This window comes from Stegastes partitus, unplaced genomic scaffold (assembly GCF_000690725.1).
Source record: "Stegastes partitus isolate 25-593 unplaced genomic scaffold, Stegastes_partitus-1.0.2 Scaffold79, whole genome shotgun sequence".
NCBI classification, from domain to species: Eukaryota; Metazoa; Chordata; class Actinopteri; family Pomacentridae; genus Stegastes; species Stegastes partitus.
The window spans coordinates 321,602-339,762 of NW_007577810.1; the positions used below are offsets into that span (position 1 = coordinate 321,602).

Sequence of the window (18,161 nt, forward strand, 5' to 3'; positions counted from 1 at the left end):
TCAGTGCTCCAGTGCCAGAACCTCCTCTTACACCAGGGGGAGGAAGTGGGGCAATTAACCACCTGCTGGTGAAGCAGCCTTACCGCATAGCTTCACACATACCCTGACATTTGCAGGATCACTCATAAAACACATTCACACACAGATTCGTGGGTGTTGTGTCACTCACGCAAGCTGCATGAAGCTCAGGTTTACAGCTTGCAAACACACAGCGTGCAACAAAAGAGGAGGGGGTGGTGCTGATTTTAAAATTTGCTTTCTGATCATGATTCATACTGAGCGTTACTAATTTGTTCATCTCCTTAATGAACATTATTGGCAGGATCGCATTAACCCAGCACTTAAGTTTCCTAATGGCTAACGTCACGCTCCGTGCTCATACTGTACACTCTCATACAATCAATACTGAATAATTTCACCAGTCCATCATCGAAAATGTCTTTCTTTTTAATATTTGGATCATCACCCACAGTGAGATTTAAAACTGATAAATATAAACCACAATGACTGCTCGTATGGAGCTGCTTAACAGCAATTCCAAACTTTCCATTTTGGTAAATCATTCATCGCTGATAAGAAGCTCAAACTATTTGTAATTCCTGCGGTAAGCTTAATCATCTGATAAAGGCTTTATTTATGTCCCGAACAGCAGTAGCAGCTGTCACTTTGTTGGCATCAAACACCTAATCAACATATGTCTAATTGTGCGCCGTCTGGCTGCGAGCAACAACAACAGTGAGAGTGTTTACAAGGGTGTGTCAGCAGGGTGCGTCACAAAAGGGTTTGGAACAATCTGTTGACCAATTCAATCAGAAATAAGTAACAGTGCTGCTCCATAACACCAAAGAACAATGTATGAAAATAGAAAACAACAAATCTGACATGGGATATGATATGATATGTCTGACATGGGATATGATATGGAATGTCAAGTGATGAACATGATCCTGCCCATAAAGCTGTCATCATCTACTGAACATACCTGCAAATAAATTCCAGCAGTATGAATTAATACAATTCCAAATTCTTCTTTTTGGTTTTATATTTAATTACTTTTTTTTTGTTTTGTTTTTTTTAAGAGATTGGCACATTTCCAAATTACAAAAATGTTTTTTTTCCCAAAATAAACCCAGTATGAAGGAGGCTTGACATGTTCTGAACTCTAGGTGTGGCTAACACTTGTACTATGGACAGAGAGGGTGTGGCCATAGTTACTGCTGCTGAGTTTCACCTGAGAACACACTACAGCAGTGCTGGCACACTGGCAGGCCTCAGAGGAGCACATACTTTAACTTACTGGATTGTTTCTTCACTTTAAGGTATGTCACAGCTTTATATATATCTACGTATATTTCTCTTTATTTCTCCATTAATCATTAGAACTTGATTTCCTTGGTAATGTGTACTGACAGGCAGAGTTGGTGTCGTCTGCTAAGTAATCATTCATTCCAGACCTCACTTACACTATAAAAAGAGAAGAAAAAAATAGCTGTAATTTCTCCATTCTGAGGTGCATAAATTAGGGAGGCGGATGACATCGCTACAGTACAGATCTCTCCATTTCCACAAAATTAATTTAGAGGCAAAATACCAGAGTTCCAAAGATAGCAAACCCTGATTGGAATTACTTTTCTCTGAACATGTTCTTTACTTAACATTGCGTTTCCTCTTAGGGTTATAATGGAGCCTGCATTTACGAGGCTAAAGGTGGCCGTGCTGCTCCTGATAACAATCCAGCTGAGGACAGGTGAGTCGGCTTTCATTTCTGAAGAACGTGTTTGATAAGTTTGGACATTTCTCTTTAGCCTATTGACTCTCTGGTCTGAGAAATTAGATCAAGCTATCAGAAGAGATGTTTAATTTGTTCAACCAGTCTGATCTGTGATTCACACCACAGTCTGACTGGTCTGACATCCTCTTAGCTTATCTTCTGACTGGGTGAGTTGCTTTGCAGACACTCAGTGAACCATGTACAAGTAATGCGGGTGGATGACAAGCACCCTGCATAGCATTCATACCTCTTCTGCTGTTTCTGAGGGTCAGACTGCCGTGAGCATTTGCAAAAGTATGACCCTGAGAGATTTTACAGTCTCTAGGGAAGAAATTAGTCCTGGGCCGCCATCCAAGTTGTCTGTTTTAATATACGGACACCGTAAAAACAGAAGTAAAATGAAATCAAGTGCGAGCGGCGAGTGAACAGTGTACATAACATGCAGTCTTATCATGTTCCACGAAAGCCTCAAAGCCCCTAAATCTTCCCATCGCACCACCTCATTAGACCAGCAGTTGACTGCTCCGTGTTAAGAGGTTTGATTGATTCCTTACTTCTTCCAGTGCGACTTCCCAGTGGTGCACTGAGAGGGAAGTGTATCCGAGCCTGTTGTCTGGGACAGTGAGAAGGTGGCCAGGATTTGAATATTTGCAGCTCTTTGCATCAAGCTTTAAGCACAGTGGCAAGTTAGCGTAGCTGTCTCTTCACATAAAAACACATCTTTCTTAGATCACAGAGTTTTGCCCAGGGGAAGTGTTCGCAGTGTAAACATTTGACTGACTAATTTGAGCTTTTTTCAGACTCCCTTCATCACATCTGCCATTTACACGCTTTCATAAATACCCCTGACATGCTTTGTTTTCTCGCAGTGGCATTGAAGGGCTTTCAGAGTGTCATAGTGGATTTAATGATGAGTGCTGTCAAAGGAGAGGCTGATTTGATTTGTGCTCCTTTTAGACGTTTAATGAAGGTTAAACATCTAAATGGGAAAACGGTGGGAAGGCATTTGAGCATTACCAAGACAAATAACCTGGATCTGTTGAAATGTGTTGCGGCACAATAATAATCAGCTCTCAGTTCTTTCTATACACGCCAAGCTTTCAGTAATAATTAAAATCCACGGCTGTAAACAGTGAGTCAGCAGGGTGTGTGTCAACTCGGAGACGTCTTATGACTGCCATTTGTCAAGTAAATTTTGTTCATCTACTCGGCTTTTGCCATCATTTGCCGATATATTTCTGACAATTAATGAGCCCCCAGAGTTTCAAATTAATATGTAACTCATTTTTGCAAAAATACCACTTTTATATTTTCTGCTCCAAACTCTCACATCTTCAGTTTGACTTAAGAGGCCAATTAGTCTCACATCAGCACTCCTGCTCCACCCTGAGACTGCTTACGAGCACAGGCCCAGAGCTTGAATGCCATTAAGAGGAGAAAATATTAATGCGTTTGAGAGTGAAATTAGTTTTATTCTGTCTTTTTTTCTGTTTGTCTCTTAGCCTCAGTAGATGATTATAAAAACTGTTGGGAGGGAGATGTGTACTTTCTAAATTAGACCAATCTGACTAGATTTTTTTCCCTTGTGACAGAGGCGATGCAGGTGACATCCTCGGGGCCGCAGACTATCCAAGAGGCCCAAGGAGTAACGATCACCCTGGGCTGCACCTACACCCCCGGCCCCCAAGACACTGGAGAGCTGGACATTGAGTGGTCCAACGTCCGCCCGGACATGACGCAGAAAGACCAACTGGTACGATGTTTGATGACCGGGGGGGAAATGACCTGTAGTTGTGTAGAGTGTGGCCATCTTTTGGTTTTGAGCTTTGTTAGTAAAAAAAAAATATATATAAAAAAACAGAACTGCTATGAAAAATGTCATCACTCATTGCAATCTTTGCATCTCAGCTCTTGGAATATTCTGGGGGCCTGACGCACCACTTCGGCGACCCCAGCCTCTCCAAAAGGCTCAATTTCATAACAGATCCCAAGCAAGGAGATGCTTCAATCTCTATCTCAGATGTGAGGCTCTCCGATACAGCCACATACCAGTGTAAAGTCAAAAAGTCGCCTGGTGTCGACATGAGAAAAGTCACTCTGGTGGTGCTGGGTGAGGAAGAATTCCTTTTACCGGTTTTACCTGTTTGTTTTCTCAGCCTTCTTGTTCTATCTTTAAATGCTGCTGTCACGTACATGGAATGTAAATGCTCCTCCCTTGTTTCGGCCTCTGCTGATGATCTCATCTTTACATGTTCACCTCTCCCACATCTCAGCCTCCTGTAATGAACCAAAGCATCATTCTAAAACTTTTTTTTTTTTTTTTGTGGTATATGTCTATTTTTTCACCAGTTCCCCCATCAGTACCAAAGTGCTGGGTTGAAGGTGGTGAGGAGAGAGGCGGCACAGTCTCCCTTCGCTGCAAATCCTCTCAGGGATCCACTCCTCTCAGTTATGTGTGGAGGAGGGAGAGCGGAGGGGCAATACCATCCACTGCAACCCAAGGTAAGCAACTTAGCATATAAATGCCTTATTCGGTTGGTGTATTTGTATAGGTAAAGTGTCTGTACTGAATGTTCTCTTCTTCCATTAAGACCCACAGAGCGGGGAGCTTTTGATAAGGAACCATACAGACAGCAACATTGGGAGCTATGCGTGTGAGGCAAAAAACGCTGTGGGCACAGCACAGTGTAAATATGCGCTGCATGCATACAACCGTAAGTCTATGATATCATCACCTAATTTTGCTCTTGAGAACTCTGAGCACTCTTTTGTATACTGGAGGAACCTTTTTATTTTGTGACTGCATTTGCTGCAGTGTTTAGCACAAAATCACATGTAAGCCTCTTGTTGGAGCTGGAATTAATGACTGCAAAGAAGAAGAGCTGTTTGATCTTTAAGCACCATGTCCCCTCTTCCAGCTACAAATAAAGTGGGCGTCATCGTTGGTGCAGTGATAGGTGCTCTGCTGCTGCTCCTCCTGCTCCTGCTTCTCATCTGGCTCCTGATCTGCTGCTGCCATAAGCGTCGCTATGAAAAGGAGGTCGCAAATGAAATAAGGTATTGTATGAAAAAACTATTTCAAGCAGCCGTGAAATAAACTCAGATCAGAGGATCATCTAATTAGGACCTGCCTGACCTTGTTTTCTCAGGGAGGACGTCAAGGCCCCAGAGAGCAGGCCCCCCAGTAGGCAATCCAGCCGGCACTCCAGCCTGCGCTCGGTGCTGGGATATCGCACTCACCCTGGCGTGCAGTACAGCTCTGTGAGGGACTACCTGCCCACCGTCAGTGAATCAGGCCTCATCCACTCAGGAGGGAGTAACGCGGGGGACAAACCTGCTCACCTCAAATACGACCACCGGTACGGATACCCCGTGTAGCAGCAGGCCTGGCAGACATTTGTCTTTGTATAAAGCCACACCTTCTTTACAACCACCTTGTAAAGAACTTTGAACTTTGTATGCTATGTAAGTGATAAAAGGTGCAATATTATATTTACCTGGAGAACAATAGGAGTGCTGGTGTTGCTACTGACTCATAAAATCTTACCTCAATTCTTACGCTGGACAAATGACAATTTAGGCAGTTTCTCATAATCGCACTTGTTATTATTAAACAACTTTTGCTAACACTGTATGTAAAATGTAAATAGGTAAACATAGGTATTTTTATGAAGGTGCTTTTTTTCTATGATATTGGTTTGTTACTTTTTTTTAAACAAAAATGTGTGAACAATAAAGTATTTTAACAGCCAAGTCAATTTAATTCTATTTATATAGGACCAATTCACAACAGATTTCATCTTAAGGCACTTCACACAGTAAGATAAAGACCTTATATTATTATATGTTATGGAGAGAAACCCAACATACCCAAATGATTCCCTCTGAGCAAGATGTTGGCAAGAGTGGGAAGAAAAAAAACTCCCTTTTACACAAAGAGACCTCCGGCAGTACCAGGCCCAGGGAGGGCAGCCATCTGCCTTGACGAGTTGGGGTGAGGGCAGAGGGGAGGGAGAGAAGGATAGCAGATGGAAAACAGACAAACAAGGGATAAGAGAATAATAAACACTGACCTGAGGCCTGTACTGCGGAGCAGGATTTGAGGTTATCGGGGTAACTTCAGGTTTAACTCTGGGTTTTCAGTGCTGTGACAGTGGTTCACTTCTTACAGGAGTACATCACCATGGTAACTTACCTAACCCACTCCCGAGTGGGTTCTGTTCCCGGTGAGAGATCAAGGTGTATGACAGCACCTTCTATCAGCTCTCTTGGAAAATGGCATCAGCATTAAGTAAAGCTCCCACAGAGCTCAGTGCGCAGATAGTGAGAGGGAAAGATAAGAGTTTTTAGAGCAATATAATCTTAAAACATGAACTGTTTCAAACACTAAAGCCTTGCAATTGTCGACCTTTTAAGATTTACAGCATGTTTGCTTAACAATTTGAAGTAGTCTCTTTTATGTGTTCTTTAATTTCTCCCAAGACTGTTTAACACAGTCAAGTAACTGAAAGAATAGGACTAAAACTGTCTCACACACCATGACAATATATATCTAAGAAACATGTTTATTTAATAGAATATATACAATTGTAATTGCAGTCAGATCTGCTCATGCCCCAATAACTTGATGTGATCTGAAAAGCCTGTTGACTTACTATTTTTTAAATATATTTTTTGGGGGGCTTTTGCCTTTTTTAAGAGCAGTAGAGATAGACAGGAAAGGGGGGAGAAGAATGGGGAGAGACCTGCAGCAAAGTGAGCAGGAGTCGAACTCACGACCGCTACGTCAGGGAACTATAGCCCCTATACATGAGTCACCCGCTCAACTAGGGTAGCTACAGGGGCTCCCCTTGACTTACTAGTTTGAACAGTTTACCCTTGTTTAACCTGCAGCTTTCTGTCATGCTTGGGCTTTTAGTCTGTAAACCCCAGAAGGGACAAGGAGAAAGAAAAAAAACAGGGAGAGGAAAAAAAATAGAGGTGTCTTTTTCGAGATCTCGCAAAACTATAGGTAACTCCAGTCTGATAGGTGGTGGTAATGCACCTAAACGTTGCATGCCAACCGCCAAATCAATAGTAGAAGAAGAAGAAGAAGAAGAAGAAGAACCATAGGTAGATATACTTCTTGGTCTTTTGGCAGTGTGGAGAAAGAACTATGGAGGACACCCACCCATACACGAGTTTTATTTTGAATTAGGCCTAGAAAATAAAGACATTCAAGCAGTGCTTAGCAAGAGGCACAGTTTTCACAAAACATCCAATAAGATTGATGCTACTTTAGCAAAAGTTTTTGCAAGATCCCGAGAAAGTTTTGTGAGATTTCGCAAAAGATGCCTCTATTTTTTTCCCCCTCCCCTGTTTTTTTTTCTTTCTTTCTTTCTTCATGTCCCTTCTGGGGTTTCATAGTAATATGTGCTGAAAATCTTTATATTTCTCTACTATTACAGCTTACCCATTATTTGTAAAATATGTCACTCTGATGCCAGTAGACCTGTCCATGTCTGTGATTGGTCATCTGTTACCAACTCCACCTTTTTCATTCAAATGTGCTCATATCGAAGTTTAGAAACCCTGGTTGACTGATCGAGTTGATAACCAGCTTCGTAAGACCACTTATCCAGAGTGTGGCTGTTAGGTTAAGTGATGCCAGATAATAAAAGGATTCCCTGGTTATGCTGCAATTGCTTCCTGGTACAGGCCTCAGGTCAGTGAGGCCAGTAACTGCAGATCAGACACGTGTTGCTCTGGAGAACTACTTCTGCAGAGAGGACAAAGCACAAACTACAGGAGAGAGAAGGCAAGGTTGGTGGCATTTAAATGTATTAAGAGGAGAGGAGAGGTGCTCAGTGCATCATGGGAAGTTCCCCCAGCAGCTTGGGCCTATAGCAGCATAACTAACTGATGGTTCAGGGTTGCCTAAGCAGTCCAAGCTCTTAGCATTTTGAAAAAGGAAAGATTTTAAACCTGATTTTAAAAGCAGAGCGGGTGTCTGCCTCCTGAGCTTAAACTGGGAGCTGATTCCACAGCAGAGGAGCCCGGTATTCAGTAAGGACAGTTTCATCTAAATCCCATTTTAAGCTCACTGAGCATTCAGATTTCTGTGCCATGGTTTCCTCTTTAATTGCTTCAAGACAAAATATAATCAAATAACATTTGAAACACATCTGCCATTCAAATGATGCATAATGTTATCTAACCAACACACATCAAACTTAACTGAATGAGTTGAATGAGCTTTGCTATCATAATGAAATCAGACATTTTCTGTTGACATGGTAAATTAGGTGCTATTATATGAAAGCAGGCAATTTCTCAATGGTCAGAAGTTCAAATACAATTTAATTAGAGAGGTTAATTAATGGAGAATCCGTTAAAATTAGCACAGTGCAAAAGCTGGCTTTCAAAACTTTGATTTCGATGCATAAACATGGTCAAACAAACAGCTTCTGTGTTTTTTCAGTGAGGAGAGTGGTATTTTCGGGGGTGTATGTGGATCAATATAGAATCAAACACTGAGCTGCTCATGTGTCAGAAATATCGGGAGACAGTGAAGTCAGCTTTGCCTCTGATCCTCTCATGTGCATCTGCCTCCTTGAAAATTTTTCATTTTGCAGAACAAAGAGCTGCAAAATTGCCTGGCTCGCATGGTGCGTCTCGCCAATGTTTTGCAAAGCAGTCAGTAAACCAGTTATTAGAGTGACTGCTAACAGTCGAGGCGCTAACCTGCAGCTGACACCTTCGGTAGGCAGAGTCAGCACTGTGCCTGCGGCCCCGCCTCTCCGGGAAAAACACCCCGTATTGGCCTGATCCCATCTTCAAAAGGTGAATGTTGAATTAATAAGAGCTGTGAGAAGTGCCGTAGGTTGCTGAGGCTATCAGCAATAAATTCTGCCCCCCGGTCCCCTTAAGGCCAGAGGCCAGGCTGCACTCATCTGTAAAGCAGTGGTACTGTTTCAAATGATCAAAAATAGAGAACATCTAATTTGGACTTTTAAATTTTAGGCACGCTTTTCTAAGATTACCTTTTCATGAAGCTGTAAGCAGAAGCACTTAAGGTTGCATTTGCAGCCCTCCTCCACACACATATTAAAAACATACAATGTGCTACTGCTGGATCTGACTTTGTCACTTGTTTGCCTCGCAAGGAGACAAACTGTCACCCATTCGCTTGTACTTGGTAATGTCTGTATCTTTCTGTTTGCTCAGGCCAAATTTTTAAACATGTGCACATCCATCAAGCTTTTGTTTTTTTTTAAGTGCACACACGAGTCTGTTCTTTGATCCATGTATGTTAGTGGGGAAACAGATACAATAATTAATTACAATTACTATTCATGCAACCTCACTCAGAAATTGGATAATCTCTTTTTTTAATAATAACTTTCTTAGAGAGCAGAACTTTTACCAGGGCTGGCATAGTAATTATTAAAAAGACGGGAAAAAAAGGAAACCTCCCACTGCAGTCTGCCTTCACATCTAGATTCAAAGAGCTTTGGCATTAAAAAAAAGAGCTTTTTCATGCCATTATGCAAAAAGTCAGAATCTGTCCTTGAAATCTTTATTTATTCAAAAAGAAAATTGTGACTATGGGAAGCCATGTTAAATACTTATGCAATTAGGATCTTGCTTGTTTTGACCGGATGGTTGCTTAGGTAAATGAAGTAAACAAGAAATTTAAATAGAACCGATATATCATTTAAGTCAACATCTTCATAAAAGTCTGTCTCCAAACTAAGTGTCCTCCACAGCACAAACTTCAGTGATAAGGTGTTGCATAAGCAAGGTGATTCTGAGGTGATTTGCTTTTCTTATCAGGTAAATAGGTGTGTGGGCGGTTTGGTGTTTGTAAATATGCGGCGGTGCTGCAGGAATAATCGTTTGCATGTGGAGTGTGGTAGATTGTGGTCTGTGGATGGGTTGAGCCGTCGCGCTGCGCTGATAGACATACAGTAAATTCCATAATGAGCACAGATCCTTCCCACCCAATGCAAATAAGCTGTCACCACTACCTGTGGTCAGAACTGATGCAAATCATACCTACTGCTCACATATAAATCCCTGTGAAGGAACTCTTAAATCCAAGGGTTTCACCTTGCCGTGTGCATCCAGCAGACAACTCCAGGCAAGGATTAATACTTAGATAAACAAAACAAAACAAAGGATTCTTCAGCCGCAGCCAAAGGTATTGAGTCAGACAACGTATTGTGACGACTGGCAGGCTAAGAGAATGAAAGCAGGAACCTTCAGTGAGATTCAGAGTGATAAAAAGCCTCGTCTGACCCAAGGGAGCTTCGTTTGAGGTAAAAATGGCAAGACGTTTCTTACCCTAATTACTCTCACCTCCTTCCCCTGAGCTTCACTTCACATATGACCGCCTAAATTTCACATTTCACATATATTTTTAACCATAATAGAAGATTTTAATTGAGCCTATTTGTATCTGTTTTATGTATTTCAAAGGCTTAATGTGTGAATCTTTTCCCCAGGCCCCACTGACAAACTGTGACTGATTCCATTCTGTGACAGAAATCAAGAATCGTCTGGTTTGGAGTGTGTGTGCGTAATTTTTTGCCTTCTTGTCATCCCTTTGAAGACAGAAAGAAACAAAATACTTCAGAATCCCACACGTACTGCTGAATGGTACACAGAGTGTAAACTTATTCCCATAAAAGTTTGCACTGCAGAAGCATAGGCAGTATGCTTGGGGTAGTTAAGTTTAGCCTCTGGGTGATAACAGGTCTGCTGGCCGTGTTGACTGTTGTATTTAATGTCTATATCTTTTTGATGAGCCTGTGGAACTACAAGCAGAAAAAGCAGTGGGGTCCCAGTGATACAATCATCATGGCTCTGTCGGTGGCGGATGTGGTTCACCAGCTGGCCTGTTACTTCTGGATGACCATGGATGAGGTGGACAGCGATTGCCGCGTCGCCCAGCTTATTTACGCCATCCTGCTGCAGGTTATCTTCAGTGTCAAGTTCACCATTATGTGGGACACCAGCTTTCTCACCTTCTACTACAGCACCAAGCTGGTCAACACCCCCGATCACTGCTACACACACATCCAGACTGCCATCCTCAAGCACGTCACCTTAGCTGTTTTTCTCATCCCTCTGTGCGGCCTGTGCACCTGCATGCCGATGGTCGTAATCTTTCACCCAGACCACAATGCCACAGATGCAAACAAAGACTGCGGGGTTTTAGTTCCTGACACCAAGTCTGGCCTGGTTTACGATGTCTTTTATTTGTTCCTCGCTGATGTACTGCCTGGGCTGCTCATGATGAAATGCTGCATCTCCATCTCTGTTCACCTGGCAGTTCATCTCCGCCACATGAAAGCCAGCACCAACGGGGCCCACCTCCCGAAGCTGGGCGCCCAGATGAGGGTGATCGAGATGGCTCTGTCTCTAGTGGCCGTCTTCATTGTGTTCCTCGTGGTCGACCTGTACGTGAACTACCAAATAGTGGTGAACCACGAGAACGACATTGTGCTCACGTTCCTCTTCACGTCGGTCTACACGACTGTCAACGCCGTCGTGCTCATCTACGGTAAAAAGAGCTTTTGGAAAGCGATGTTACGTGAATATAATGTCTTCCTAGATGAATATCCGTGTTTGTCTTGTCTGAAGGTGCCTGAACAAAAGGCTAAAGCCAGCACTCCTGCAGAAGTCAAAAACTGAAAAGCCAATTTGCTTTGCGCTGCAGGTCTTTGTGCCGAAATCAATTGGTCATTGTCTGTGCTTATTAAAAACTTTGAAGTAACTTATTCTTTTATCTTCTGTGCTAGCAATTTCAGTAATGACCACTGTCCTGCTGTATAACATAATTGCAATTTCTTACATCAATATGGTATTTTAGCTGCGTTACACAGTTGGAGCAGAGAAAGTACGACTGTTCAAGTGATGCACACAGCTGCCAGGTAGCCATCTAAATCACAAGCTCATCAGACTGTACCTATGAACATTAATATTTCAGTAGAACAAATAATAGTCAGGCCTGTAAAATAGATCCCCAAGCATGGTTGCCTGGACATGATGTAACTCTGTGCCCATCTCAAAATGTTAAAAAATACATGTGACTGTGGTGAGAGTACAGAGCATATTAATAAAACAAGAAAGTACGCGCAACCTGGATTTTTTTTTTCTCCTTCTTCTTAGCATCACAGAGGATTTAAGAGTTTTTCCTCTGTCAGGTTGCAGATAGTTTAAGCTGCACGTGGGGGACTACAGTAGCCTGCATGTACCTGGAAGATTGCCAGTCCCAACACCTGCACTATTTGCGAGCGAAAACATAAACCTGATGAGGAAAAACACTCACAGCCTTCTCTCCTCTGGTGTATCTGTCCGTTGCTCCTCGGCAGAAGTGTGTGCACCGGCACGCGTCGGCTCCCAGGTGTGACTGTGTGGAGCTGGAGCCGTTGCGTGTGGATGTGGAGCTGGGCGTTCCTGAAAAGTGCACTCATGCCCAGAAAACCTACCCTCAGTAAATAGAGGTTCAAGAAATGCAGCAGACCTCTTTGCAATGCTACATTAGTTCACACCCTCTGGCACCACCTAGTGAGGTTCAAAGCAGAGATACAATAGTGCAGCTAATCCCACTCCACACAGACGCTCGGGATCCCTCAAGCAGCTAAATGGACAAAGTAAAAAAGGGCATATTTTCTTTTGATGCGGTGGAGTTAAGTTGAACCGAGGCCTGGGCTTCCATCCCTGCTGTCTTTCTCGCTCGGTGTGAGGGGGCTGGTTTCAATGTGACGGGCAGGAACAGTTGGACTGTGACAAAATATGGGCCATTTATGATGGCCGCACTCAAAATTGAACATTAGTCTCCATCTTTATCTGTTTTTGTTTGGAAAATGGCAGGGATGTACAAAGCACTTAGATGCTTTGCTGCACTTACAACAACATAAAAATATAATGATTATGTAGTAAAAGAACAGAAGTATCAACAGTAAAATGTGCTTACAGTATCAAAAGTGAGTAAAAAGTGGTGCTCAATCAACACAAAAAGGGCCTCTGCAACTGATGTTCCACATGTATAGCAATATTTGATTGTTAATGCTGTTGCGGCTAGTTTTGGCTTCAAGTAATTTTAACTTATATTTGATAGTAGAAGATGATTAATGGTTTAGGGGGGAAAAGCAGCTACGCAACAGTTCAGCCAGGAACATTTAGACTTTTGTCTTATCTTTGATTGATGTTTTTATTTCCACACAGTTTCTTAAACACCACACTACAAAATGCTTTACATGAGACAAAAAAGGCAACAAGAAACAAGTAGAAAAAGACTACAATGCTGTTGAAAAAATACGTATGTTGGGGTTTAAAAGGGTAAAATAAACAAATTGTGATATGAATGAATAGACAAACTAAGAGGGGTTTTTTTTATGTCTGATTTGGAACACTGTTTAGGTGGGTGGTATGAGTCAAAACAACATCCACATGAATGCCAGGACCCAGGGCTGGTCAGCAAAACATTGCCCTGTAACGAGACAAGCGGTGTTGCACACTACAGCAGGTTTTATGTTGTACCTGATCAGTATATGTCAGCGTTGTATTTACAGCTTGTTTCTGCTGCCCCCAGGAGGCCAAAAATTCAGGCAGGTTTAAAATGCTGATACTCTACTTTTTGGTTTGTTTTCACTTTCCTTTATTGTGTTACAGCTTCTTTTTTTTTTTAGCGCTTGTAAAAGGATTGCAAATTTACAAAAGGGAGTTATGCTCTCCCGTGGAAAACACTGCTCCTTACTTGCCTGAAACGCCCCATTTGAAGTCTTGCTGTTACCTTTTTACGTCAGTGTGTAACTACATTTTGTGATCTGCTTAGTGGGTAGTTTTGCACGCCCTAAAAGAATCATAAGCATCCTGGCAATCTGCATTATGTACCCAACAATAAATCAGTTTGATTGGGCCAGCTGACCAATCAGAGCAGGCCACACTACTCAGAGGGCCTTAAAGAGACAGGAGCTAAAACGAAGCCTTCAGCCAGAAGGTGTGAAATATAATGTGTTGTTTGAATATTAATCTATTATAATCTAGTAGACCTTAAAAATAAAATTATGAACCTGTAATGTGTACAATATGGGCTCCAGAGGGGAAATGCCTCTGATCTGATCACTTGTCTCAACGATCTCCAAAATGTTTATTGTTCTCTTATGTATTGTTTATCTGTTCTCCATCAACCGGTCAAGACATATGACCGTCCTCCCTGCGCCTGGGTCTGTTGGAGATTTTTCTTTTTGTCCTTCCCAGTAAAGGGGAGGTTTTTTGTTCCTTGTTTGTGCTTGCTCAAAGGGAATCAATAGGAAACTGTGGATCGGTTGGGTTTCTCTGTTTCAAATGTGTATGGTCTTCACCTTACGATGCCAAGTGCTATGAGATGACATGTTGTGAATTGACGCTATAAAACTAAAATTGTATCGAAATGCCTCTTTGCAGGGACTGCTAATAACTCATAATCAACTAAATCGTAGCTCTCTCAAGTACAATCACAAGCACGAAATGTTCAGAGCTTTATAAATCTTTAATTTACATTTTTTTCTGCAAAACCATTATCTGAAAAGTAGCTGTAAGATGTTGTAGAGTAAAACATGCAGTTTTCCTCTTTGAAATGTATGCAAATAAAGCAGAATAATAAAAAAAAAAAGAAATACTTGAGCCCTAAGTGTCTACAAATTGCTCAGGGTAAATGTTAAATTATATATAAACATTTGCAACCATGTTATAGAAAAATGCTTCAAACTCCTTTCCACTAAATTCTCTCTCAGAGTAATGTAACTGCCTTTGACCTCCGATTGCAGAACAACTCAGTTAAGACACAAATGTGTCAGTGGCTCACAGTCAGTCGGGAGGAGGCTGGAAGACGTCTGTGATGTAAATGAGAGAAACAAAGCTGTTGTGATTTATGTGCTCAGATTCTGTACAGTATGAAGTTGTAAACCGCTGCTTTATTTGCATGAGTAAACATCACTTCAAATAGTTATTGCTCCTGAGACTTTCAGGGAGAGTGATATTCTAAACCTCACTATCTGACAGGAAGGAAAAGGCTATTAACAATCCAGATTAGCAAGTCCAGCACCCATCACACAAGCCCTATAAACATCTTATAAACTCCTCCCTGCAGACGGCCTCCACAGATAATGCCCCGTCAGCTCGCGCATCAGTGTGAGCTAAAGTGGCATCGCTGACCTACACCTACTCTTATTGTATTTGAAATCACCAGTTTTATGACAGTTTGTTGGATGTTTTGAGCTTGACTGGGTAATTTTTCATGCTATCAGGAGCATCTAAATGACTGTCTGTGTGAGCGCTGTGTTTCCAGTGAGGGCGGAGAATAATCTGTATTCTCCGTGTTGACAGGACCGCAGTTAAGAGATAGAGAAGATGCCTTTCTAAAATAATCAATGTCATCAAAAAAAAAATAATGGGAGTTTGGTGACCTTTCAAAAAGTCTTTATTTTTGTTCAGTCAACGACAGCTCGGTCATAGAAAAAAATCACCATATATATCTCTTGAGACATTTGTTTGTATAAAATTGATGCTTGTTAGAAAATGCGTACTGTACAAAGAAGTTAATCCCTTGTAAAACAATTCAAATCTAAAAATAAAACTGAAATATTGACTTAACTATAGATTCAGTTTGATCATTTTCAAACCACTTTACATGCATAGATTTAGCACTCAGAAGGCACATAAATTGTATTGCTCCTTTAAAATTATGTAGACAGCGCACAGTAAAGCAGTATGTTGAAATTACACTAAAAATTACACTGCATTAAAAATAAACCATCTCTGTACACACTGTGTGTGCAAAACTATGGAAATATTACATTTATTGAATAGTAATAATTTAAATTTCAATAATGAACTGATAAAAAAAGAAAATCTACCAACACCTGACATGTCAAACTAAAGTAAACTTAAGAAGCATTTAAGCTTGTACCATACAGCGTTTAGGGTTCTTTATAGGACCAGTTTGACTTTTTTTTTTTTTGTGAAAACTTTGGAAAATATGCTTATTTAGTTTCTTGACGAGTATTATCTGATAAAATACACACCACTCTTATTTCTGTGCAATAAATATGTAGCTGGAGCCAGCGGCACGTTAGCTTAGCTTAGCATAAAGACCAGAAACAGCTGGACTGGCCCGGTGTGAAGGTCTGGCTAGTAGTACCCCTAACACAACTGTTAAGTCAGATCTCATTTGCTCAAAAACAACAATTTGTGGTGTTATTGGACAAAAACCACATTGACCACAACCTCGGCAAGAATGCAAGTAAGTGTATTTCCCAAATATCAGACTAATTCCTTTAAAGGTGGAGTTTGCATTTCTAGAGAAAGCCTGTCAATAGTGAGCTAGTTGGCATATTTATTTATAGTTAGCCTGTGCCTAGTCTGACTCACAAGATGTAGACTACGGGTATAAGCCTGCCATTGACACCATTCCTTTCAAGAAGGATTCTCCTCCCCTTCTGCTATCTGTGTGCCATTGTTTTCAAAATTCCTGTCACCATGAGAAACAACAACAATCATCTCCATTTCTCCTCCCTGTACCCCTGCTCTGTGCATGAGCATGAATAAGCCCATGGACACACTTAAATAGTGTTGTGTGGATTAGTGTGAGCCACTTTGTTTGCTTCCCATTCGCAGAGTTAGGGCTGGATTACTTTACAGCTCACAGCCAGGACGGACAGTCAGCAGACCGTGAGGAGAAATCCATTAGATATTTATTGAATTCGACAAAAACTGCATTGGCCTAAAATCGCATACTCCACCTTTAAGGAAAAACATACTTCCACTGAACACTGCCATCGTCATGATGTACTGCACTTTGGAAGCATCAGTTACAGTTTTCAGTTCACCATAAACATCAAAACAAATGCCCCACATTCAATAATGCCATCCAGTGTCTTTGAAATGTTGTAGTTTAAGAAAATCGCTTTGATCATAATGACACCATCAACAGACAAAAAAAACAAATAACTACATATCAGCAAACAGTTACATTCTGTACATCATATTCCCTGCACTTAATCAAGTTTGACAAGTTTCTAATGCAGCTTTTTTCCTGTTCAAATATGGAATGCAGGTAAACAGCTAGGGGGGAAATGAGTCATCCAGTGTCACTCCACACGCACATAAAAATAAAATATTGCATTGCAACATTGGTCATTCCTTTTCCCTGCAAGTGATTAAAAAAATACACCATAGTAACGCTTCCTCAAGGAAAACGCTTTCATTACCTTTTAAAAAGCACACTGAATCTAAGGCTGTGCCTAAAAATCATACCGTATATCCATTTTTGCACAGTAGTACCCTCTTATGACAGTAACCTCACACGTATCCTTCCTTGCGGCTTAAAAAACAAAACAACAGTTATAACTTGAAAAACAAAGAACTGCTTGGAATTATAAGTGACTTGAATCAGAAAGAAATTTTTTCCAGCTCAAACCCTTGCATACATCCCACGTAGATGGTCAGGCAATCTGTACCCTACTGTGGCGTTTCCACAATGCCACAAATGAAACTGCGCTTTCATCACAGCCAAATCAGAGAACTAATGAAACTTTAAGGCCTGTGCGTAGGTGTAGCCTTACTGGGGGGTGTGATCGTATGAGGGGAACATTGACTTTCGCGTCTTCGGGGGCGGGGGAGGAGGCTTGCTCTCCACTTTCATTGGTAGTGGAGGAGTGAACTGTGAGGAAAGAGAGTTTGTGTTAGGACTTCAAATACAAATAAAAACAGAATATTTTAACGTTTACTCGCCATTAAATATGCATTAGTGAGGGGGTGCTGTTTTCTCTGAGCAAATGTACCTCTGTAGAGAACCCCAGGTTGTCAATCTCGTGCGGGTGTTTCTTCGGAGGCATGGGTGGGGGAGTCCCTGGGGTGTCAATAGTATTGGCATCATTGTCACTGAGAAGTGATGAATAACCTACCACAGGAGAGAAGAAATAAAAGCTTTTCAGACCGCATGCATCTGTGAATATGTGTGTGTGTATGTGTGACCTGATTAGGGCTACAGAGCAGAATGTGCTTACACAAGGTTAGTCGGCATGATGCTCCCCTCTTTTTCTGTGTGCAAGGCATATTTTTAAGAGAAAATAAAGTGATGACATACAGTGTGGTGTCTGTCAGAGCGGCAGGTTTTTTTTTTTGCTACGTACTGGAGCTGCGTGGTGTGTGCGGTGTGTGCGGAGAGGCAGGCAGCGGGCTGAGAGGGTTCGACAGGCTGAGCTGGGATGAAACACCCTGGAACAGCGAGAGGGTGAGTCGTCGGTCTCCTAATTGTAAACTCTTGGGTCTCTGCTGCTTCTCTGGAGGAGTCTGGAATACAAGTGGAAAACAAAATATAGGCTCCCATGTAAAACAAACATACAAAAAAAAAGCACAA

The 18,161-nt window shown here is 41.6% G+C and overlaps 3 protein-coding genes across 5 annotated transcripts in view; 2 read left to right on the forward strand and 1 right to left on the reverse strand.

The window, feature by feature from the left end:
* Window positions 1-1,680: 1,680 nt before the first annotated feature.
* vsig8b (V-set and immunoglobulin domain containing 8b) lies at window positions 1,681-5,524 on the forward strand. The gene is made up of 7 exons (XM_008276686.1): window positions 1,681-1,747; window positions 3,364-3,524; window positions 3,680-3,881; window positions 4,121-4,273; window positions 4,363-4,485; window positions 4,690-4,828; window positions 4,921-5,524. Exons 1-7 carry the CDS (start codon window positions 1,681-1,683, stop codon window positions 5,147-5,149), a joined length of 1,074 nt encoding a protein of 357 aa, XP_008274908.1. The 3' UTR covers window positions 5,150-5,524.
* A 4,944-nt stretch (window positions 5,525-10,468) lies between these two features.
* tas2r202 (taste receptor, type 2, member 202) lies at window positions 10,469-11,449 on the forward strand. Its single transcript, XM_008276742.1, has one exon. The coding sequence runs from the start codon at window positions 10,469-10,471 to the stop codon at window positions 11,447-11,449; it is 981 nt and encodes a 326-aa protein (XP_008274964.1).
* A 3,754-nt stretch (window positions 11,450-15,203) lies between these two features.
* dock5 (dedicator of cytokinesis 5) overlaps window positions 15,204-18,161 on the reverse strand; it is a 36,277-nt gene continuing 33,319 nt past the window's right edge. For all 3 annotated transcript variants that reach the window (XM_008276689.1, XM_008276688.1, XM_008276687.1), the window contains exons 49-51: window positions 17,935-18,094; window positions 17,584-17,702; window positions 15,204-17,462 (exon numbers count right to left, since the gene is read on the reverse strand). In XM_008276689.1, coding sequence (XP_008274911.1) covers window positions 17,361-17,462; window positions 17,584-17,702; window positions 17,935-18,094 — 381 coding nt within the window. In that variant the 3' untranslated portion in view covers window positions 15,204-17,360. The remainder of the gene's footprint in view (window positions 17,463-17,583; window positions 17,703-17,934; window positions 18,095-18,161) is intronic.

Excerpts from the sequence above, each read along its gene's own strand:
- vsig8b (XM_008276686.1), top strand. The coding sequence starts at position 1,681 with ATGGAGCCTGCATTTACGAGGCTAAAGGTGGCCGTGCTGCTCCTGATA. Across the intron at positions 1,748-3,363 it reads AACAATCCAGCTGAGGACAG|AGGCGATGCAGGTGACATCC; the intron begins GTGAGTCGGCTT and ends CCCTTGTGACAG. Across the intron at positions 3,882-4,120 it reads AGTCACTCTGGTGGTGCTGG|TTCCCCCATCAGTACCAAAG; the intron begins GTGAGGAAGAAT and ends TTTTTTCACCAG.
- tas2r202 (XM_008276742.1), top strand. The coding sequence starts at position 10,469 with ATGCTTGGGGTAGTTAAGTTTAGCCTCTGGGTGATAACAGGTCTGCTG.